Below are 24,212 nucleotides of genomic sequence, written 5' to 3' on the forward strand. Positions count from 1 at the left end.
GAGCGTAAATCTACATATCCCCCACGCATCCAGAAGGTCATAGAGCACTAGAATATGAAAATACATATAAATGCAGAAACCTTTTGAAATAAATAGTTATAGCAATTTACATACTGTATGTTAGTAAACAACATTTGACAACCAGAAACATCAGAGAATAATATCATCTTCACACAACACAAATGCAATATGAGAGACATTAAAAAAATTCTAACCTTAATGAAGGAGATGCTGAAGAACAGCTTGTCCCACTGCTGCATCGTCCTGCGACGGAAACTGTAAGCAGTAGTGCGTGTGGACATTCTTCCATGTCGCAGAACGACAGATGTTCTCCAATGTGACTCCAGCAAATAAGGCTGTAGAAGCCGACATAGTTCTGGTAGAATGTGCTTTGACCTTTCTGTACAAAGGCTTGTGGACTTTATCATGACAAAATTGTATGGTAGAAGATAGCCATCTGGCTACTGTTGCCTTCGTCACGGCCTGTCCCAATGTGGCTTGGCCATAAGCAACCTCAGTCTTTTGAAGGTAGAATTTCAAGCAACATTTTACGTCAAGAGAGTGTAAAGCCTTTTCCGCCAGTGTAACTGGATCCGGGAAGAAGGTTTTTAGCTTTACAGGTTGGTTTAGATGGAACTGAGATGGTACTTTAGGAATGAATTTTGGATTTGTTCGTAACGTGACAAAATCTTTAGTGAAATGTAGAAAGGGTTCCGAAATCGTGAAAGCCTGTATTTCACCAACCCTCCGGGCTGAAGTGAGAGCTAATAAAAGTGCCACCTTCCAGGTCAAAAATTTGAGTTCAGCCTTGTGTATTGGCTCAAAAGGTCTCCTCATCAGTTGAAATAAAACTGTATTGAGATCCCATTCTGGAGGTGGAGGCCGAATTGGAGGAAAAGCTCAAAAAAGTCCTTTTAAAAATTGCTTGATAAGCGACGAAGAACAGAGTGATGGTCTGTTAGAACTCTTTCTGAATCTGGAAATTGCAGCGAGATGGACTTTGATAGATGAGAATACCAGATCTGCTTTGGCTAGAGATAATAAGTACGGAAGAATATCCTCTGGTGGAGCCTGGAGCAGATAAACATTATTTGTTTCACACCAATGACAAAAGCGCTTCCATTTCAAGCGATATGTTTTGATAGTACTTTGGGCACGAGCTTTAGATAGAATTTCTCGACAGTCCTGAGATATTTTGAGATCCTTAAATTCTAGGAAGTCAGGAGCCAGGCGTGCAAGTGAAGCGATTGTGGATCCGGGTGTAGAATCTGACCTTTCTCTCTCGTCAGCATTGTGAGTGTTGGTTTTAGACGAACAGGGCGCTGTTGTGATAACAGCAGTAGTTCCTGGAACCAATACTGCCTCGGCCAGCGAGGAGCTATTAGAATGAGCCTTGCTAGCGGGACTAGGTTAATCGCCGAAGAGCACATCCCCAGAAGAGAAGCGAATGTTCGGACAGAAACTGACTTTCTTCTTGAAATTAACTTTGCCAGACTTTTCAACCTGTTTTGGTGATCTTCTGACAAGAATGCCTTGCACTGTTTGGTGTCTAACGTCGCTCCCAGAAATGTTAGAACCTGGAGGGGTTGTAACTGACTTGTTCGCATTGAGAGTGAGTCCCAAATTTGAGAATAGATGAAGGCAACTTTTGACAGCCTTTCTTGTAGCCTGCCTTGATGGTCCCTTGAGTAACCAGGTATGGGAAGACCTGAATACCTTGAGACCTCAGAGTGGCAGAGACTGGAGCTAGGCATTTTGTGAAGATTCTTGGTGCTGATTTTAGTCCGAACGGGAGCACCTTGAATTGAAAGTGGACGCGATGCTTGGGATGTATAGGGATATGGAAGCAAGCGTCTTCCAAGTCCAGAGAAGCCATAAAGTCCCCTTCGTTGAGGCAGCTCAAGACATCAGCAAGCGTCACCATTTGAAAACTTTGCTTCTTCAAAAACTTGTTGAGCTTGCGCAAGTCGAGAATCGGGCACCACTCCCCCAATTTTTTCCTTATGAGAAAGAAACAAGAGTAGAATCCTTTCCCTTTTTGCAAGACTGGAAATTTTTCTATCGCATTCTTGCGGAACATGTTTAAAGCTTCTCTGAACAGTAAGTGAAGACGAGGGGAAGGGAGACCCTTGGGCAGTGTCGTAGGTGGCTTCTTTAGGAACTCCAGAGTGTGACCTCCTTGAACAAGGTCGAGGACCCACTGATCTGATGTGATCTGCGCCATTGTTGGAAAAAGGCTGAGATCTTTGTGCCCACAGGGAGGGGAGAAGGTTTGACTGGAGTCCGGCAGAGCACATTGTTTTCTATTTGAGTCACGGCCCTGATTGTTCGACCATCGTCGTCCGCCCTGACGAGAGAAATTGCTCGAAGATGATTGTCTGTAAGTGGACTGGTAATAAGGCTGTTTTTATTGAGATTGGTACTGCCTGTTTTGTTGATTGTGATAATTTCCTCTAGAGGAAAAACCACGACCTCTTAATCCCCGGAAAGAGCCTCTTTTATATTGCAGGGTACCCAGCGATTTAGCAGTGTCCGCGTCGGTCTTGATATTCAGCAAGGCGTCATCTATATGTTTACCAAATAGTGAGTCGCCATCATAAGCCATGTCCAGTATTTTCGTCTGTACCTCTGGTCTAAAAGAGGTTGCTTTGAGCCATCCTTGGCGTCTGAGAACAGCGCCCCCCGCTAGCTGCCGAAAATTAGTATAATTTCTGATGCCGCCCCTTCCCCTTCCAGCACTATCTTCCGAACTTCCTGCAGACGATCTTCAGGTATAAGGTTTAAGAACTCAGACAAATCTGACCACATCTGGTGGTCGTAACGTGCTAAAATCGCCAGGGAAATTGCTGTCTTGATGGATGATGCAGCATTGGTGGAAAATTTCTTGCCTATCAGATCCAATCGTCTACCCTCTTTATCGGGTGGAGTCGAGATTGGGGTGGCCGGATTCTTTGACCTCTGCTGCGCCGCCTGTGAAATTACAGAATCCGGACGCGGGTGTCCCACAAGACAAGATGGAGTTTCTGGCGGTGCACGATATTTGTTCTCAATTCGAGGAAGTACTGCAGGTATGGAGGCAGGTGTCTTCATTATCTTAAGGCCTTCCGTACAAATGAAGTCTATGATTGGCATTGCTCTGGTGATCTTTCTATAACCTTCTTTGAAGTTGTGTAGAAAACACTCAGATTGTTCAATAGTGACTGGCAGCTTGAACCGTGTTGCAGCCCGTTGCATGATGTTATGAAAGCCGCCAATATCCTCAGGTGGAGAATCAGAAGGTTGAGCCGTAGGAGGCGAGGGCATGGGAATTATGTATTCATCCCAAGGATCCCCGGTCACATTATCATTGGGTAATTCGCCTTCCTCTCTTTCATCATCGTCAGAGGATGAAGTATCCTGACCCCCTTGTGGAATAGCTTCTGAAGGGTGTCTTAGCGAAATAGGATCTTCTATCGGTGCTGGTGGTGCAGTAGTCGGTGCGGGTGGAAACCTCTGCCGATAATCAGCCAACATGGCCTGCAGATCTTGGATTAGAGAAGGGGGAAGATGACTTGTTTCTTCCGAACCTGGAACCTTATGTGACTGTCTATGATAGGGTGTAGACAAGTCCTCTTGATAAAAATGGTCTTGGTAGTCTTCCTCTTCATCCTCCTCTTGGTACTTTATTTGTAACTCTGATGGATGGCGTACAACCCCAAAGGGGCCTTCATCCTCCCAGTCATCTTCATCATCTCTAAAATATGTGATGGTAGCAATGGAGATATATTGGTATAGTCTTGCCTATGGTACGTTTTCAGTTGAAAGTAACAGGCGACGCCTGAGATACTTGTGAAATCGCTGACCAACCTCTCGTAGGTGGACTTCTGGTCAATAATGGGCTCTTCGTCGTTGACAGGGGCGTTACAGACAACTGGGCCGTCGACGATGATGATGATGTTGACCATGGAATCTTCGTCGACGGGTTCGAAGTTGACGGAATCGACGTCGACAGTGCTGCCGTCGATGGACTCTTCGTCGACGGGGCTGCAGTCGACGGTCTCGACGTCGACATCGACGAAGAGCCCGTCGTCGATGGGCTCGTCGTCAACGGGGCTGCCGTCGATGGGCTCGTCGTCGATGGGGCTGTCGTCGACGGGCTCTTCGTTGATTGGGCTGCCGCCGACGGGCTCTTTGTCGACGATGTCTTCGACGTCGACGGGCTCTTCGTCGATGATGTCTTTGACGTCAACAGGGTTTTCGTCGACGATGATTTTGAAGATGAAGGAAGCGTCGTCGATGAGATTGAAGTTGACGCTGTAGTCGACGGCGACTTAGAGTTAGCAGAGGATTCCTTATTTACAGAAGATTTCTTTGAAGCAGAGACTTTCGAAGACACAATAGGAGAAGTATTAGCCCTTGTAACGACCGTAGATGAAGAAGTTGAAGTAGAAGAGGTGACAGAAACTGTGAGACCAGACACCAGAGAAAGAGTCTTGACCTGGGCTTTACTCACTGTTTTTGCAGCTAAAGGTCTGGAAGACTCAGAAGACAGAGATAAAGCTGATCCAGAAGGAGGAGAAGACAATCTCCTTGTCTGGTCTGAAGCTCTATATGAGGATTTGTGGCGTTTCCTCCCCTCAGGAGAAGAGCTGTCTCTGGATCTGGCTCTTTTGCAGGATGTAGAGGCTCTGTCCTCTTCATCTGTTGAAGATGATTTGAGCCATAAAAGAACCCTTGCCTCCCTGTCTCTGATGGTTTTGGCAGTGAAGATTCTACAAATCCTACAATCCTTAACAATATGGTTAGGATGTAGGCAGTAGATGCAGTCCTTATGCTGATCATCTACATGGACCCTTTTCTTATCACAGGTCCTGCAAGCTTTAAAGAGAGCTTTCTTTTCAGACATCCTGAATAGAAATAGTAGAAACTGAGTAGTTACTCAGGGAGACTCCCTTCCACACGACGTGCGGTGAAAATCTGAGGAGAACTGCCTCTGCTGGGAAGGTTCTAGAGGGTGCTAGCAGCTGATTGGCTGGAACTAAGTTTCAGTTCTTTCCATACAATGAGGTAGATAGGCTACTAAGCTTTGGGCCTAGTGTCTTGTCAGCCTACTACAGTTTTTTCTACTAAGGCACTGCTTTTGTATATGTTATTACCGTGGGACTCCCGCCTCGGCGATGGGGAATGATACAGGCATGTGAATCTATGAAAGATACCCCAATACTGGATAAATTATAAAATTTGCACAGAAAATACGATTTAGTCAACCAACATTCTAAAAAAATGGCAACAAAATTATTTCAGGTGAACTGATTCTTCAACCCAAATTCACTGTGTAAAATCAACTTAAAAATTGATGTCAGTGGGACCTTTACATCACTATATATACAGCAAGATGATAATATTTTTATTATCATATCTTTGGCTACGTGTATGTAAATATAAAACTGTAAATGATAACTTTGGAAAATTCTTGTTTGCTGAACTGCATTAACCGCATCGTTGCGGAGCATTTTCCCCTGCTGCGCTGAGTTTTTTAAAAACCCATTATTCATGACGAGCTGGGCTCGTCATGAGCGTGCGAGGAGGCTACCTCATGACGAGCCCAGCTCGTCATGAGCGTCGAAGGGGTTAAAGCAAGGGCATGGGTGTGAGGTTTCCTGCAGAAAGGTTTCATCCTTGTCACAAAATTCGGAACTGAAAAACTGGATTTAAAGCAACAGTGACATTGTAACCTTACCTTGATTTTTTTTAACATACATTTAGTTCATTAGAGTATTCAATTGTGAATCAGATGCTTATTACATTATGCAATGCGTTATGGTGATAGCAGACTGTCTGAAACCTACCCTCCTTTCTTATCGGATGGATCATTTCTTGGAGTCTCATGCTCGCTAGACTCCTGCCTCTCCAATTTTCTTTCCTGGCGTTCCCTCTTCCTTTCTGATTGTTCCTGTTTTGGGGTATCCTGCTCACTTGAACCTTGTCGTTCAATCCTCCTCTCATGTCGTTCTCGTTTTTTTTCTGATGGCTCTGGTTTTGTCGTCTCATGCTCTTCCGCCTCTTGCCTTTCCAGTTTCCTTTCATGACGGTCTCTCTTCCTCTCAGGTTGCTCTTGCCGAGGAGTGTCATGCTCGCTGGACTCTTGCTTTTCCTGCCTCCGCTCATGGCGATCACGCCGTCTTTCGGCATGTGGCTCTCCACGCCCACTTTTGGCTTCAGTTTGTTCAAAACTCACACTGAGTCCCTCTTGCACTGCAAGGTGTGGAGTAAGCTTTGAGTCTACCCTATCAGTTTTCAGCCCTGCATGAGTCAGAGACTTTGCCTCTACCTTTTCTTTAAGGTTTGAGGTTTTTTGCCCCATAGTGTGCTGAAGATTGTCTTGGACATGGTCGATTTTTGGTTGCAAACGTTCTGGTTTAATCTCTTGCCGCACGTATACAGTCTTGGGCTCCACTATTTCAGGCTTCTGCTCATTGCCCTCATGTTTAATTCCATTGAGAACAGGTTGAGGCTCTAACATCTTGATTGCATCTTTCCGGTCTAACTTGGAGTCAGGCTTGTCATAAGCAGATGGACGGAGAAGTGGACAGCAGCCTTAGGTGGTGTGAGTTCTCCTGGGTCAGTCAAAAACTTTCGCCCAAGAAGTGGAGTGGGAGGCTGCTTACTTTGTTCTGCTTTTAACTTTTCAAGCTAAAAAAAATGGAGAGAACAAAATTAAGTTGTATTTGATATATTTATATCACAAGAGACTCCTTTTGATAAGACTGGAAAAGGTTATAATCACAAATATCTGTATGTCTTGTAAACCCATTTCAGTACCTACACTGTTGATGGAATCTGCAGCGTGTGGTGTCCCTGTTATTTTACGCCATAGACTGCAATGAGTTTGCCAGCTGAACTGTGATATTTTTTATATTTTTGGCCTGTAGCCACTATTGCCCCTATTCAACATTAACTTACCATCAACTTTCTTTTCTTTCAGAGAAGTTCATTGTTTTTAGAGCTAGCAGTGGGTGACTGATGATGTGTGTTTGTGGAAATCTGATCATGGGGCTGTGCAGGGGTATCTGATAGTGAATGTGTGGGCATCTGATGGACTATAGGCCTATAAAGGGGTATGTATATAAAAACAAAGTGGTCCCTGACACAATTCAAAATCACATATTAATGTAAATCTCGTTGTTTAAAGTAAACAGGATGATAAATCTGAAAAAGGAGATGTATTATTTGTAGACAACAATGCTAAATCAGCAAACCCAACACAAGTAATACAAAGAAGCCACTTAATACTCAGTCTCTTCTTAGTACAATAGCAATTTTATTTACATATTAATAAAATAGAGGAAAAGGGAAAGGAACTGCAACCTGCAGTGAGAGAAAGGGGTGCTCAAGTGAATTGAAGGAAATTAGATAGAAAAGCACAGTTAAGAATTTTATCAACAACTAAAAATTCAATCTTTCAGTTGAACAACCAAAGAGACGGCCTACCCATACATTAGGTAGGCCGTCTTATGTAAATAAAATTGCTATTCTACTAAGAAGAGACTGAGTATTAAGTGGCTTCTTTGTATTACTTGTGTTGGGTTTGCTGATTTAGCATTGTTGTCTACAAATAATACATCTCCTTTTTCAGATTTATCATCTGTTTACTTTAAACAACGAGATTTACATTAATATGTGATTTTGAATTGTGTCAGGGACCACTTTGTTTTTATATATAAACTGTTACCCAGGTCCCTTGATCATTTGGGTCTACCCCATTGGTTTAAGGGTATAAAGGGGTATGTGCGCATATGGGAGGATTTTGTGTGCTTGATGGTAGGTGTGGGGTTAACTGAAGTGAGTTTGAAGACAGCTGATGGTGTGTGTGGGTGTTATGGTCTGATGGAGGGTGTGGGTGCCTTCCAATATTTGTAACTGTACATGTTTTATTTAAACATATTCCTACTTTACATTCTAGCTTTGCCCAAGGTGGATGTGGTTCGATCCTTTAACACACCACCTTGCCCAAGGGTGGCGCTGCTGTGTAATCCGTGTCAAAGGTTAGGTGGAGTTATATGTTTGCCTTGCCTTAACTAAGAGCATGTAGGAGTAGGTTTTTCACATAGCTGGGTAGTTCTTCCACCCTCCTAAACCAAAATGAGATATCTGTACTTCAAAGGGCAGAGGGGTATTTCCATATGTGGCTTTGTCCAATGGCTGGGGTCTTTTTAACCCCAACTTGCTGAAGGGAATGTATAGCATGTGCATTTTCCCTCATGCCTTGCCAAAAGGGATGAGAGGTATAATTTTCAGAACACATCTAACTGGCTGAAGTGTGAGGCTGCATTTCCTTTTTTTGCAGGGCATCTCTGAGTTGGCCCTGTATGTATGGTAACTTGCTAACTCAACTGGCTTTCCCCAGAGCAGGAGTGGGGCTATGTACCACTAACCCTTACCTTGCTCGCGAGGGGGGCGTGCAACTATTTTTCCTATTCCTGTCTTGGGGAAGGACAAGAAAAGTCTGCACATTTCATTACGTCTTGCCAAAGGTGAAGTGGTATATTCTGCCCGCAATTGAGAGGATAGATCCCCTCTCCATTTTCATAGCAACTTCTACTGACGCCATTGTATGCTCTTTGGCCTGCAGCATTCTTCGGGCCTTGGGGGAGTATGGTTGGTTACAGCTGCCACAGGCCTTGTGGGGGCAGTGGTAAGTGGCACACTCCTTCAAGGCTAGCAAACTGTGGACAACAGAGGATGGTGGCTTCTGCCAACTGCCTTTGCACCCTGGTCTCACATGTGAAAAAGGTGCATGGACAGCTATGAGCTGCCTCACTCGTTGGTGGCCCACAACATGTTTAAACTCACAAATACCCCAAACACATTCCTTTATTTTATTTTATTTTTACAGCACCCTCATCTTTGACGCATATATTTCACATCTTTGGGCTAGACGAAGATGTTGCTAAAAAAAAGAAAGCCCTTCTAAACTGTAAACCTAGTTCGACAAAGAGCTAAAAACATCTGTGCACATGTTTGATCACCGTACCATCATCTTTTCAAAATATTTTTACATAGAAACAATTAGCTAAATAGCAGTACATTTTGTCTGCCTAAAACACCAATATATTAGACCTTTCTCAAAACCCTAAAGTATAGAGAGAATGTAGCCTGAAATAGGCTGAGTGCACACTGAGCTAAAAAGCACCACACCTTTAAGGAATTCTAAAGCTACCAAGAATCCAATTATGCAGTGCAGGGTCTGATGTTCTTCAAAGAAATAAAATGAAACAATCACAATCTTTTCTGTCGTTTCACCAACACATTCGGAAAAAAGGAACACAGAAGGAATTTGTATAGATTTTAGAGACAATGGGCCATATGTATCAAGCTAATTAGAATTCTCAAAGGCCGAAATTCGCTGAATTTCGGCCTTTGCGAATGCTAAATTGCTAAATGGTATGTATGTAACATTTTTGCTGCAAAATAAGGAATCGTAAAATTTGCTATTCCTTATTTTGCGATTGCACTTAAGGAATCGCAATTCTTGCGATTCCTTAAATGCAATGTATCAAAGAAAAAATATTCCAAAAATGCTCATAAGGATTCGCAAATTACCACCAACTTCTAGTTGGTGGTAAGTTGCGAATTCTTTAAAAAAAGCTATTTTTAAAAAAACCAAAGGTGCCATATGACGCTCATACATGCCCTCAGGGCATGTATGTGCGCCATATGCCCCCACATGTCATTTTCAGGGGTGCAGCAGGGTGTTCATGAGACACCCCTGCACCCTTGAAAATATTCCTAATTTGCGATTAGCAAATTGCTAATCGCAAATTTCCCCTTCATTCCTATGGGCCTCCTGGCCCATAGAAATGAATGGGTAATTTGCGATTAGCAATTTGCTAATCGCAAATTAGGAATGTTAAGGAATCGCTAAAAAGAAGCGATTTTTTACATACATACCGTTTTGCGAATTCTAAATAGCGATTCCTTGAAAATCGCTATTTAGAATTCGCAAAACGGAACTATGATACATATGGCCCTATATATACATCGGAAAGGTAGGATGACACTGTCAGGGGATTCTCTCTTATACTGATAAGCAGTAGACTAGAATAGCAAGATACATTACGCAGAGCACCAAAGGAAGGTTAGAAAGAAAGATGAGGGCAAAAACGCAAAAGTAATTTATAATAAAATAATTTGTGCAAGGAAACCTTACCAACCAGAATATCAGTTCTGGAATCAGATTCAATGCAATAATGTTTGGTGAAAGCATTAGTTTCTAGGTTGCAGCATTTCAAATAGGGCTCTCGGTTTTATGGTATTTATTTTTTTAACATATCCATCTGTATTTATCCATATTTATATTTGGGCTATCTTGTGGGTATTTATCTGTATTTATTTTGTGTTTTGTGAATAAATGGAGTTGTAAAATCGTACATTTCCATTTAACTGATGAACATGCACTCAGCCTTTGAGGCCTATTGCGTTTTGGCAAATTGAGCAGCCAAATATAACAAAACATTACACTCACAGATAAATACTATCATTATTCTTCATATATGCGTCAACATATGCTTGTGTTTAAGCAAATCTCATCCTTTTTTTTAACTGACCATGCTGTCTGCCTGCTCAGCTGTTGGCCTGAAATTCAGGAAAGACAGCATGGCAAGCCAATCACAAGAAGCACAATTTTCAGAATTTTTCCTATTTTAGTTATAAATACAGACAGGAAACATTGTTTTCGGTCTGTATTTATCTGCAAAAATCAGTAAAAAAAGAAAACAGTGAGCCGTAATTACAAATAACTGGAGCTAATACATTTCGCATGAAGGAGGAAGAACTTCCATTTCCACATTTAAAGTGGGCTTTGGGCTTACCTGGAAAAGTTCTATTGCCCTCTTTTCATCTAGGGTATGAAGAAATCTTTCTGCTGGAGATGTATGCTCCAGAAGTGAAGTTGGCAGTTAGACTGTCTGATTGATATGAAAATCTGAGATTACTTTGGACAGGAAAATGGATACATTCCTAAACATACTTTATTACAGTGGAAAAACAGATATGGTATCTCTGAACACAGAGGAGAAAGCTGACTCACTCTTCTGGCCAAAGTTAAAGCCCAAGACTAGCCACTTTTCATGAAATGTGATGGGGGTCAGCCTTGTGCATCGGTTCAAATGGAGGGCCTATTAGTTTGGCAAAGACAATGTTTGTTTCTCAAGGAGGAGAAAGCCTCCAGAACAAAGTAAAATCTGGTCTTTTAGACCCTCAAGAATATCCTTAGTAACTGGGACGATGGAAAAACAGAAGTCTGAGAGCAGCTCTGTTATAAACAGTGACAGCAGTCAAATGCATTTTACCAGAAGAAAAATGATGGCCACATTTTTCCAAATAAAGAAGGAAAGGTAACTGAGACGTTTCTTGACCTTTTCTTGGGTCCACCTGTCTCTGAAGGCACCATGCATAGAACATCTTCCTTTTAGTAGGCGATCACGGTGGAATGGGTTGCCATCTTGTTTCAGTCAGGCTGTTCCTGTAGTCATCTTGGTACTCTGAGTGCTCAAAACTCTTGTGAGTTTGAAGTGAAAGATGTAGCAGATCCAGATACCACAGTTGTCTCAACCAGTCCAGAGCATTTAGGATCATTGTCATCTCGCACTGCATCATTCTGATGATGTCTTTTAAGTAGTAGAATAATTGGAAAAGTGAGTGAACTTCCTCAACCAGTGCATCTTTAGGGCATTGCTCCTAGTTTGGACTCTGGGAACCTGAAAGTGAAGGTTAGGCATTTTGGATTTTCTTCTGTGGCGAACACGTTAAATTGTGGAGTGGGCCCTTCTTGAAAGATGCCTTGGAGGACACCACTGTCTAGCACCTATTCATGCTGCTTCAGATGATGCCTGCTGGGCTTATCCACGTTCTGGCTCTGTAGGCCTGGAAGATAAATTACAGTTAGGTACCCAATGCCAAAAGAACAAGTTACTTACCTTCGGTAAAGCTCTTCCCAGTGGATATTCAATGTAACTGTAGATTTGTCAGCTTCTAAATATCCCTCAGTTGCCAGACTGGCTCCAGAAACTCAAAAACCTGTGCTACTGCATGCTGACATCAGTTTCTATTGTAAGTTTGTTCACGCCCTCAGACACAAAGCCTATCCGCGAACTGGAATAACCAAAGAGCAGATTCCTAAACCTCTGCCTCTTTAGATGGAAAGGAGACCATTCCACAGAACTGGGAATTGGAAGAGTCAGTGAAAAATCTGTGGTTAGACTGAGTGTCCACTAATGAGAGTGTTACTGAAGGTAAGCAACTTTTTCTTCTGATGGATACTTTTTAACCTCACACTCCTGACTTTGTGAATAGATACCAAAGCTGTACCTCCAAAGGTGGAATGTTATTGGACTGGCTCATTCTAAAAAGTCCTGCAGAACCGAAAGGGCAAAATGCCTGTTACGATGGAAGGCAATGGTGCTTTGTGAACACATGCACTGATGCCCATGTAGCTGCTTGACATATATTTCATACAGCCATGCCAACACAGTGGTAACAGACTTAGCCCTGGTGGCATAAACCCCCAGACAGTCTAGAGGCTGCTTCTTGGCCACTGGGCAGCAGACCTTAATACAGAAAACTATCCATCACAAGAGGGCCCCCTACTGCATACTCTTGCCCTTCTATGCCCCAGAGAACCCCACAAAGCTGATCGTACACCTGATGTTCCTTGGTGCAATTGATGTAAAAGCTCAGAGTTCTTTTGGGGTCCTCACGATGGAGTGTCTCTTCCTCCTTTGAGGGATGAGGGGGATCAATGACTTTCAGAAGAGCAATGGCTTGTACGGTGTGAAATAGTGTCACCTGCTTTGGTAGAAACACTGATTGAGTCCTTAACACAAGTTTGTTCTGGAAAAAAGTAGTATGATGAAGCTGGGCAAAGAGGACATGAAACTCACTCAAATTCCGTACTGTTGTTAACTCAAACAGAAAGTCAGTTTTTAAGATGAGGAGTTCCAATGGACAACTGTGCATTGGTTCAGAAGGGGTACACACAAGGAAAGTCCTGCTGTAGCGTCACAAAGGGGTTTGGTGGAAACATATGTTGCAAACTTTAAAGAAACTGCATAACAATAGGGGATGTGAATAGAGAAGGCGGGTCCAGCAGACGTAAAAAGGAAGAAAGGGCTGGGAAGTAACCTGTAACTATGCTCACTGCAAGTAATTGCTGGGTCAAGAAAAAAACCAAATAGCAGTACATCCAACAATTTGGCCTGCAGTAGGTCTGTCTGGCATGTACCGCACCAAGCAACAAACTTATCTTAGCGATCATCATGTACAGATTAAGTGGAAAGGCACCCACGGCTGAATTTGTCAGTCTTGGCATTTAAAGATCCTGCCAGATTGTGTGCCACCTAAAGAATGACCTGATGATTCACCCAGTTCACACAGGCGCAGAGCCTTGTGGCACAGGACCCAAGACTCTTCCTAACCTTACTTGTTGCAGTACCAGATGGTGGGGGTGTTGTTCATGAGCCCCTCAACCAAACTTCCTTGAAGGTCATCAGGAAGTCGATTTCTACCACAGATCAGTCTTCTGATCTGCACCTCTTCCAGATGGCCACAAAAGTAGTGATGCATCCCTCACCACCATAACATGTGTGTGGGGTAGGGAGGCGGGGTTCTCCAATTGCAGTTGAGCAGACACCACTCCAGACCTTTGTAGTCATGTCCAACACCTGGATGGAATCTGAAAATTTTTCATGGTGCTGAGCCCGCTGAGACTTCAGACACCACAGCTGAGCTGACATGTGCCATCTGGCATGGTCAGTGAGCAAGATGCAGGAGGATAGCAGGCCAAGAAGCCTCAAAGCCATCCTTGCTCAGACCCAAGACAGAGGCTAAAACATCAGGATCATAGCCCAAATGTTTTGGACTCATTTGTCTGGAGAAAAGGTCTTAAAGAACACCATATCCAAGATGTCTCTGATGAATGGGAGCCTCTGCAAATTAGTCAGGTTTGACGTCATCAGGTTGATAGAGAACCCCAAAGATGTCATTGCTGGTGTCTGGAGGTGGTCATCAACTGACTGGAAAGCTCACCTTCAATAGTAAGTCGTCGAGGTACGGGAAGACTGGTACCTCCAACTTCCGAATAAGGGCAGAGACTGAAAAGTTACTTACCTTCGGTAACGATGTGGTAGAGGCATAGTCTAGCCGCAGATTCCTTAACTTATGAATTCTCCTCAGGAGGCATACTGGATACAGAAATTTTTCAGCAGTACTTCTGCGCGCAGGAGGGCTCTGGTCATGATGTCATGTATCCATTAAGTCACCTCTGGCGCACAGATGTCAGTGTCTTCTGTGAAACCTTTCACACCAGAACGAGGAGCTACTATAGAAACTGGCTGTGGAAACAGCGTGCCAAAAAGTTCAACCATCTTCGAAACAATAATTAGAAAGAAGCAATAAATGGTATGTCAATACCAGCCAAAGACTTTAAGGAAAAGTCCCAATGAGTTACCAAGCATAAGTAATTTAAAGACAACAATAAATATAGACACAATGGATACTATATTTGGTTATGACATGTCCAGCCGGACAGAGGTCCCAATCTTTTACTTTTTGAAAGAATCACACAGAATACCTTCAACAATTCTTCGTAGAAGGGCACAAGCTTGTACCCTAAGACATACAGATTGGCATGGTGAAGAATTCACAAACAGACAGGACAGGGCTTTTAGGCAAAGCTACGGATTTCTGCCCGTAACCCAAACCCCCATTTTTTAGCGAGAGGAGGGGGAGAAGCTCCCAAAAAGGGTCGGGAAAAACAACAAGCAAGGTGGTACAACCCTCCGGGAGAGAGACAAACGAGACACAAGTTCTACCAGTGGTAACAGACCCTGACACTGTGGACATGACCATCCCTCTATTTAACCTGTCTGATCACAGCTTATCCTCCCAGGAGATCTCTATTCTCAGCAAGGGTCTATCGTTTGTACCCACTACTTACCCCAATTTTCTTGACCTTCATTCAGAACTTTTGGGTTTCTTTAGGAAAATAAGACTACGTGCCTTCTTTGATCAGAACCCAGCTCAGCCCAAGACTGCCCTTACACCCTTCAGACCCCCTTCCACTTTTTCTCCCACCTCCAATATGATCCCCAAAGAGGTTACGACATTTGAGAAAGTTATACTTAAGGAAGCTACCAATTTAGCCAAAACTCATTTGTTTATTCCATATAATATCACACTTGTTGAGAAAATGGCCATTTCATCACTACGTGACAACAGTAATCTAGTCATAAAGCCTGCTGACAAGGGGGGTGGTATTGTGTTACAGAGTATTGATAACTATAAAACTGAACTGTCTCGGCAAGTCTTCAACACAGACCATTACTGTAGACTTCAAACCAACCCTACCAAAGAACTACAAGGCTTGATCAAACAAATTACCACTGAGGCACTTGAAATTGGTTTCCTTAGCAAACACGAATTTAATTTCTTGAATGTTACCCATCCCAGGACACCGGTTATCTATACCCTCCGCAAGAACCACAAACGGCTTGATAACCCCCCTGGCCGCCCAATTGTCTCCGGTTGTGGGTCTGTGTTGGAACCTCTTGGTCACTATGTCAACTTTTTCCTTAAAGATTTTGTACCTATCACAAACTGCTACGTCAGGAATAGTATGTTCATGATAAACTTGACTGAGAATCATCCTTTTAACCCAGAAAGCGAAACTCTATGTACCTTAGACGTTGAGTCGCTTTATACAAACATCCCACAAAGAGATTCATTGCTTGTCATGGAGAACATTTTGAATAGCCGGCCTCGCCCCCATACAGTACCCACACTTTTCGTTATTCAACTGCTTGAAATTTGTCTTACTCTAAACTTTTTTATGTTTAATAATGAGTACTTTCAACAAGGAAAAGGCACATCCATGGGCGCAATTTTTGCTGCAACCCTGGCTATTTTGTACATGGATTGGCTCGAATGCGATACTATCTTCCCCTCCACTAACCCGTTCCATCAAGGGGTCCATATGTGGAAGCGGTATATAGACGATGTCTTTCTGATCTGGGGGGGCCCTGTTGAAGGTCTTACATTATTCTTACATTGGTTGAATAATAATTGTAATGGGCTAACCTTCACTTTGACTCACAGCAAAACCAGCATTCCCTTCTTGGATTTATGTATCCAACACAAGAACGGTTTACTGTTCACGTCTTTATTCCGAAAACCAACTGAGAGAAACACATTGCTTAGCTATAGCAGTTGCCATCCCAGAGCCCTGAGGGACAGTTTACCCTACTCCCAATTTTTGAGATTGAGGAGAAACTGTTTCTTGAAAACAGACTATTTCACAGAAGCTAACATACTTGCAAGCAAACTGAGATTTAGGGGCTACCCACGTCGCCTAGTTAAGAATGCCATGAAAAGGGCGTGGTATTGCCCTCGTGAGACCTTGCTGGAACCTAGACCTAAGAAACCATCTGACAAATTAGTCTGTGTCACCACTTTTTCCCCCCGTGTCCAACAAAATCCGGAAAAGTATTAAAAAGAACTGGCATATTCTTAACTCAGGGAATCTAGATCTAGAAACACCTATGTTTGCTTTAAAAAAAAGCAAAAACCTGAGAGACCATCTGGTGAGGGCGGCTCTCCCCCTCCCAAAAACGTCAAACACCACACTGAACGACCTATGGTTACTTCCTCCCCTAAGGGGACATTCTAAATGTGGCTCTTGTGTGGTGTGTTATTTTTGTATTGAAGGTAAAGACTTTGTATTCAAAGATACGAGAAATGTACTCAAAACCTTTTCAAATTGTAACAGCTGTAACTTGGTCTATGCTATCCTGTGCCCTTGCGATATGATCTATGTGGGACAGACCAAACAGAAGATCAAACTACGGATCTCGCAGCATCGAGTAGGATTAGATGCAAAACCATCAATGCGCCACTTGTTGAATACTTTAGTGAAAAAGGACACACTGAGAACGAGATAAGATGGACTGTAATCAGCCAGGTTATCATACCCCCGAGAGGAGGGGATTTGACTAAAATGCTAAATAAAGAGGAACTGAAATGGATCCTGAGAACCGACAGCCTGAAGTCGGGGCTAAATCTGCAAGAGGACTGGACAAATTTAATGTAATCCCTGTCATATTAATTGTCGTTGTCATATGCCAGTGTTTTGTGCTCCACTATGATGTGTACAGCCCCTTTTTTAATCGTTTTTAATCTTTTATTACTTCCCTTCCACTTTCCTTTTTATATGTTTCATTATGTCCTGTCCACTTGGTCACTTGCGTTTCTATAATTACGACTGCAACGAACACCTCTAGTGCATGGGCCTACCCACCTTAAGATGGCCGCCACGTTGTCCTACACTTATTTTTATTATCACAGGTGCTTAGCCCTAGCCTATCGTGAGCCTTCTTACAATCCGTAATATACGACTTCCTTAGCGGCACGCCAACGCAACTGCCTGGAAGACACTCCTGCCCACTGACTCGGTAAGCCCGCTCTACGTTCAAAAATTGTCACAGTGAGGTCTTTGCCTTATGGATGTACGACTGACCCGCTTTTTCTCTCCTACACGTCCCCTCTAGGCGACTTCCCTTCTTAAAACGCGACCGAGCACTTCGCTGGGGCGTTACCGCAAGGCTCCCGTATCACGGGTAAGATCCCTTCCTACTTATGGTTTTCACAGGCATTGCATGCAGAGGTTGAAAGCTGTACAAACCATTTTTACCTACCCTTATATCTACAGGATGTCGAGTTAATTAACCCCCTGCCTTCCGCCATAATACTCAACCGAGCACCCCGCTGGCTCGTGCCCCCCAAGGCTCCCTTATTACAGGTAAGATCCCTTTCTGCGTATGGTTTTCACTGGTATTGCATGTAGAGGTTGTAAGTTGTACATACCAATTTACCTATCCTTGTATCTACAGGTTGTCTGGTTAATTAACCATCCGCATTTCCCATTTAGCCCGTGGCATCTCTGATCATTCCCCGTTGTGGCTTAGGGTGGAGCTGGGCTCTGACACGGAGGGTCGTGTGGCTCCGATTAACCCCTGGTATTTTCGTAACCCCAAAATCTATCGACCAATATTTCTTGGAGAATGAGGGTTCGGTCTCGTCGGCTATATCTCTCTGGGAGGCCTTTAAGACGGTTCTCAGGGGCCAGGCCCTGTCATTGATAGCTAGTGTCAAGAAACAGAGATGAGGAGGTGATCAAAATTGAGACGGAGATTTCTGATTTGGAACTTGAGTTGGAGCGAGGGGTCACCGGTGCTGTGACACATGTACTACGGTTAAAGCAGCTTGACTATCGGACATTGGTCACTGACGCAGCTAGGGCCATGGGTAGAGAGCAACAGGGTCGTCTATGTGATGTCGGCGATAAGGCCAGTAAGTTAATCGCGTGGCTGGACAGGAAAGATAGGGCCAGCAGAGTGGTACCCGAGATCGAGACGGTGGATGGTGCACGGGTTTCAGACCCCGTAGAGGTCGTTCGACAGTTTGCGGATCATTTCAAGATGGTGTACTCCTCTGTGTCTGATAGGCCGGAGGAGGACTCGCACCTCTTACTGTGGGATATCTCTTTACCGCGTCTTTCGGACGAGGAAAGAGAGCTGATTGACACTGCAATAACGGCTGACGAGGTGGCCATCGCGATTCGTTCACTGCGTTCGGGGAAATCGCTGGGTCCCAATGGTCTGCCTGTCGAACTTTACAAATTGAGGCCTGATAGAGTTGCCCCCTACCTACGGGATATGTTTATGGAGTCCCGAGAGTGTGGCTCTCTCCCTCGTGATCAGCGATTAGCGACCATTATGGTGATTCACAAGGAGGGAAAGCCCAGAGATAAGTGTGCGTCGTACCGTCCTATTTCTCTTTTGAACGCTGAACCTACGATCCTGGCAAAGATCCTGGCGACTAAATTGATTGCTGTCATCGGGGACTTGATCCATCCGGATCAGTCCGGTTTTGTTCCGCACAGGAATACGGCTTTCAATCTTAGGCATTTGCATGGTGTTCTCGCGAGAGCGTCCACGCTGCGTGAGCAGGCCGTCTTGGCGTCGCTGGATGCCATGATGGCTTTCGATACGGTTGAATGGCCTTACTTGTGGGCTGCGTTGGCTACGTTTGGATTCGGACCCGGTTTTATTGGTTGGGTTCGGCTGCTCTACGAGGACCCCCTTGCGCAAACTGTCGTCAATGGCCGTGTATCGGCTTCTTTTTCTCTTGCGAGGGGGACTAGTCAGGGCTGTCCTCTATCCCCGCTCCTGTTTGCCCTAGCGCTAGAGCCCCTTGCCGCGTGGATTAGATGGGAGCCTTCGATTAAAGGGATTCGGTGGTCTTCTACCCTTGAGGATCGTATCTCGCTTTATGCTGACAATGTTTTACTGTATTTGACCTCGCCGCGGAAATCTCTTATGGTACTGTGTGATGTCCTGGCCTCATTTGGCAGGAACTCTGGCCTCGTCATTAATTGGGCGAAATCCTATTTATATGTTCTATCTGGCAACGTTCCCTGTCTCCCGCGTAACTGTCCAATTCAAATTGCTCACACAGGGTTCAAATATCTGGGTATCTATGTTTCCCTGGACCCGGCGCTTCGATATCAGCAGAATCTTCTTCCGCCCTTGTCCCGCTTAAAACAAGATGTCGCGGGTTGGCGAAGACTCCCACTTTCACCTTTAGGTCGCGCTGCGCTCTTTAAAATGATGTCTTTGCCTCGTTTTCTCTACGCTCTCCAGAACGCTTATGATATCGTCCCCGCTAGCTATTTTCGAGCGATCGAAGACCTCCAACGAAAATTGATTTGGGACGGTAGACCACGTATCTCTCTAGCTAAGCTGACACTCCCGTGGTTCGACGGGGGTATTGCCCTCCCGGATATAAAGCGTTACTATTGGGCGTCCCATCTAAGCGCCATAAACCACAGCATCTATGGCCCCGACCCCCACCCCGCCTTCGCAATGGACAGATGGCTACTGCCTGGTGGCGACTACTATAGGGCTCTATATTCTAGGTCCGTCATTGGGGCGCTGTCCGGCCCCACAAAGATGGCGGTACGCTTGTGGCGAGACGCGACCAATGCGACGGGGTGGACTGATCGCCTGACTCGGGCGACCCCGCTTTTTTCTTCGGATAAGCTTGGTAAACTTTGGAATACCAAAGGGTTCGATAAGTGGGACCTCATAGGTATTAACAAAGTGGGAGACCTTTGGGTTAAGGGGCAAGTGAAGTCGTTCGAGTCACTGCAGAAGGAATTCGCGTTGCACAGCTCTGAATATTTTCGCTATATGCAGGTTCGGCATGCCTTGCGCTCGGTCTTCCGGGTCGGGGAGGAGGTTCCGGAGTCATCTCCGCTCGAGGACAGGTTGTTGAATGGTTATGTGCCTGATAGTACCATCTCCCTAGTTTATAAAAAATGTATTAACGTCAGAACAGACCTCCTCACACGTCTCCGAGAGCAGTGGACCCGTGACGGCCTTGACCTGGATGACGAGGACTGGCAGTCGGCGATCTCCTCGCCAAAGGAGGTCGCGATCCCAGCTCGGCTCCGGTTAGTTCAACTTAAGATTCTGCATAGGGTTTACGTCACGGGCCCTCGCCTGATTCATATGGGTTACTCTGAGGAGGGTCTGTGTAAGCGTGGTTGCGGGCAGGTGGGGACGTTCCTCCACATCATTTGGGAATGTTGTGAGGTCTCGGCCTACTGGAGTAAGGTACACGATGTGATGGAGGAGGTCACGGGGATTGCCCTTCTACCGGAGGCCAGGCGCTGTTTACTGAATATATGGGAACCAACTGACCATAATGTAACTCAGACGCTGTGGGTAACCCTGGGAGCCATGATTGCTAAGAGGGACATTGCCCAGTTGTGGGGATCCCCGAGGGCGCCCGCGGTAACGGTATGGAAGGAAAACATGGACTGGTGCATGTTTCGGGAGAAGATGGTATACCCGGCTCGGGGTAAACCCCAAAAGTGGAGTAGAGTGTGGGGACCCTGGAATGAGTACCGCGGAAATATATGTACACCACCTTTAATAGATGTTCCGGATGTTCCTCTTTCTCCCTGAACCCATGTCCCACCATCCCATCTATCCATGTGATCTGTATTGGATTTTCCTTTTCCCTCCCCCCCCTCTTTTTACCACTTGCATTGATCGTTGACTACAATGTGTTGTTTTTCCTTCCCTGTATTGAATTCAGTACTCTATATGATGTTTCCTTTTGCCTTGCTGTTTTGTATATAAAATTTTCAATAAAAATATTTATAAAAAATATATATATAAAAAAAAACATCCGCATTTCCGCCTTGCCCAAACTTAATGTTCGGGCCCCACCGGTAAGCTTCGTTGGCTGTTGGTTCTTTTGTTCGCTCGCTCACACGGTGACTTAGTCACCTTTATAAATCCGCCTTTCACCATTGTTCGTTCGTTTTTTTCACAGAGTTCACTCGCTAATTTACTCAGCTCCCTCACTTTCGGTAGAAGTTTGGCACCTATTTTACCTCCCTGCGCCACTCGGCCTTCTTCACTTTTACTCACCACGGATTCTTAGGTATTTGATTCTTGCATTGCTAGTCAATCGATGTGGTTATCTCCACCTTGACCCTCCTAGTTATATCACCATCACATGTATGAAAATATTTCGCGAACTTTCACGGTCTACCCGTGTGGCTATTTCCACCACATGACCTTCTTGTACCTCATCACCATCACTGGTACAACAATATTTCGTGTACTTTCACATTTCGCAATCATTGTCATATCCACTAATCTGTTCTTTGTATGCCTTTCTCCCAATTCTTTCTTTTCCTTTAGGCTATAGAGGCTTATACTGTTTAGGCATTATTTTGTCCGGATGATGATCCCCCTGATTTTATAATGGGATCGAAACGCCGTCGACCTTTCTAAACACCATAAACTTTAAACGTATACCTTATGTGATATGCTTGTAATGGTGTGAATTGAATTTCTGTTACATTTCTAATCACAGAAATCCGTAGCTTTTGCCTAAAAGCCCTGACCTGTCTGTTTGTGAATTCTTCACCATGCCAATCTGTATGTGTTAGGGTACAGGCTTGTGCCCTACTACGAAGAATTGTTGAAGGTATTCTGTGTGATTCTTTCAAAAAGTAAAAGATTGGGACCTCTGTCCGGCTGGACATGTCATAACCAAATATAGTATCCATTGTGTCTATATTTATTGTTGTCTTTAAATTACTTATGCATGGGACCACTGTTTTCAAAAATATGTTCCCCGAGGTCCTGTGCTGACTCGTATGGGCGCCCTTGTTGTTCCTTATACATACCAATGAGTTACCAAAGCATAAACTACACGAACCCCTGTCCACTGGTGTATAAACCAGCTTTGCAAAAAAACACCTCTCACTCTACCAGTCACTCACAAATGGGAATGAATGGTATGGTAACACCAGAGTAAGACTACCTGGTTTGTTGAATCACACCAATACATGAAACAGTGAACACTGCTGTATAAAACCAGTACTGAAAAGGGGAATAACCCCTAAATCATATGTCATTCGTGAAGTGGGGAGGATAGGCAGGGCATTAAAGCATCTGCGGCTAGACTATGTCCCTACTAGATGCATTGTTACTGTAGGTAACTATTGCATCTGAGAGAGACATCTAGCAGCAGATTCCTTAACTTGTGAATTAAATCCCATAGCTATACCAACCCGGAGGAGGGTCTGCAAACTAATCTTACAAAACTTCTCACGAGAACCAACAGGTCGATATTAAACAAGGCCAGACATACTTAGAATTAGATGAAAATGAGCATGGCTCTTTATAAAAAACATGGCCCTGATCACAGACAATGTATACAGAAAACAACCCCGCAGGCTCTGAAAAATCATTGCCTCAAGGGAAACAGGAAAGCTCTGTCAGAAGACATCTGACAACAGTCAGAAAATAGCATTCCATCCCCAAAGGGTAAAAGAACCCTTAGACTAAAAGGCTAACCTAAAAAGAGACCATCACTGGTAAGTAGTGTGAAACCTCTTGTAGGCACAGTCAAACTGGACTGCAGAGAAGGAGAATAAACTTCATCCACACACAACCATCAGCTGTACCAATAAGTACATGATCAAAAGGATGAAGAGAAACCATGCATTAGGAACTCCAAAGGTGAAAGGTATGGCAATCTAATGTAAGGTTTACAATAACAAAACAGTGAGTATTAGGGACTCACAACGGACCGCTGATTTAGAGGGAAATCAGCAGGGACAGGATGACCAGAGTGAAAGAGACGCCACAGTCATTCACAGTTTTTATAAATCCTTTTTTTTTTAAACAATAGCATCTGCTACAAAAATGTGGCATAATGAAAGCACCGTCATAAACACAGCTGAATATGGATAATCATTGTTTGTCATATGTAACAATCACTGCCAGACTATAAAGGCCATGAGTCTGAGAGACCCACAGAAAAAGGATTTCTAAACACGTAGCATGTAAATCGACAGAGGGGGAATGGAAGAACAGCAGCATATATAAATAAGCTGCAAGCTAGAAAAGTCTTATCCAAAATCCAATGCCAACTGAATCCCAAGGTAACTGATTATAAGGATATACATCTGCCTCAAATATGTGTACTCACTTATAGATAAAACACCTATGCAAATCTGTATACTCATAACCCAATGAATATGTACGCCAATATCCGGACCCCATACATATATGGACCAATGAAGAAAACACTCACTGTCTCGTATCCAGAGACAGGCAAAAATATTGCCACCTAATATGCACCCTTACAAATTGCAGAATTATATCCAAAATGTACAATCAGAAAACCTGCCTGTTCTTAATAAAAATACATACTCTTCAGGAAATCAGATAAGGATCACTCAAAGAAGGAAGGGAAAACTGCCACCCACAAAAAGTGGTAATTGGAAGCACCGCCCAACCTAGCATTTTAAACTTAAGAGTGATAAGTGAAACGCATTCTCAAAGGAAGAACACTAGAAAAGGTTTTTCTTATAAAAGAAACCAACAAAATAAAAAAGAAACTACGTAGGTGTAAGAGACACCAAACAATCCACATAGATGGATACACCCTTTATCCTACAGGAGGAGCCTAGCAACCCTGCAGGAATAAGTATACCTTGATGCCATACAAATGGAAGGCATCAAGGAATAACTATGTCACAGTCTGCAACGAATAAAGAATACACTCCCGAAACAAATTAAGGAAAAAAC

The 24,212-nt window shown here is 43.9% G+C and overlaps 1 protein-coding gene across 1 annotated transcript in view; it reads right to left on the reverse strand.

The window, feature by feature from the left end:
• SPTBN4 (spectrin beta, non-erythrocytic 4) overlaps nt 1-24,212 on the reverse strand; it is a 1,415,585-nt gene that overhangs the window by 291,890 nt on the left and 1,099,483 nt on the right. The window contains 2 exon segments of the mRNA XM_078660647.1: nt 5,829-6,570; nt 6,573-6,672. Coding sequence (XP_078516773.1) covers nt 5,829-6,570; nt 6,573-6,672 — 842 coding nt within the window.

The sequence above is a fragment of the Lissotriton helveticus genome, chromosome 9 (assembly GCF_964261635.1).
Source record: "Lissotriton helveticus chromosome 9, aLisHel1.1, whole genome shotgun sequence".
Classification (NCBI taxonomy): domain Eukaryota; kingdom Metazoa; phylum Chordata; class Amphibia; order Caudata; family Salamandridae; genus Lissotriton; species Lissotriton helveticus.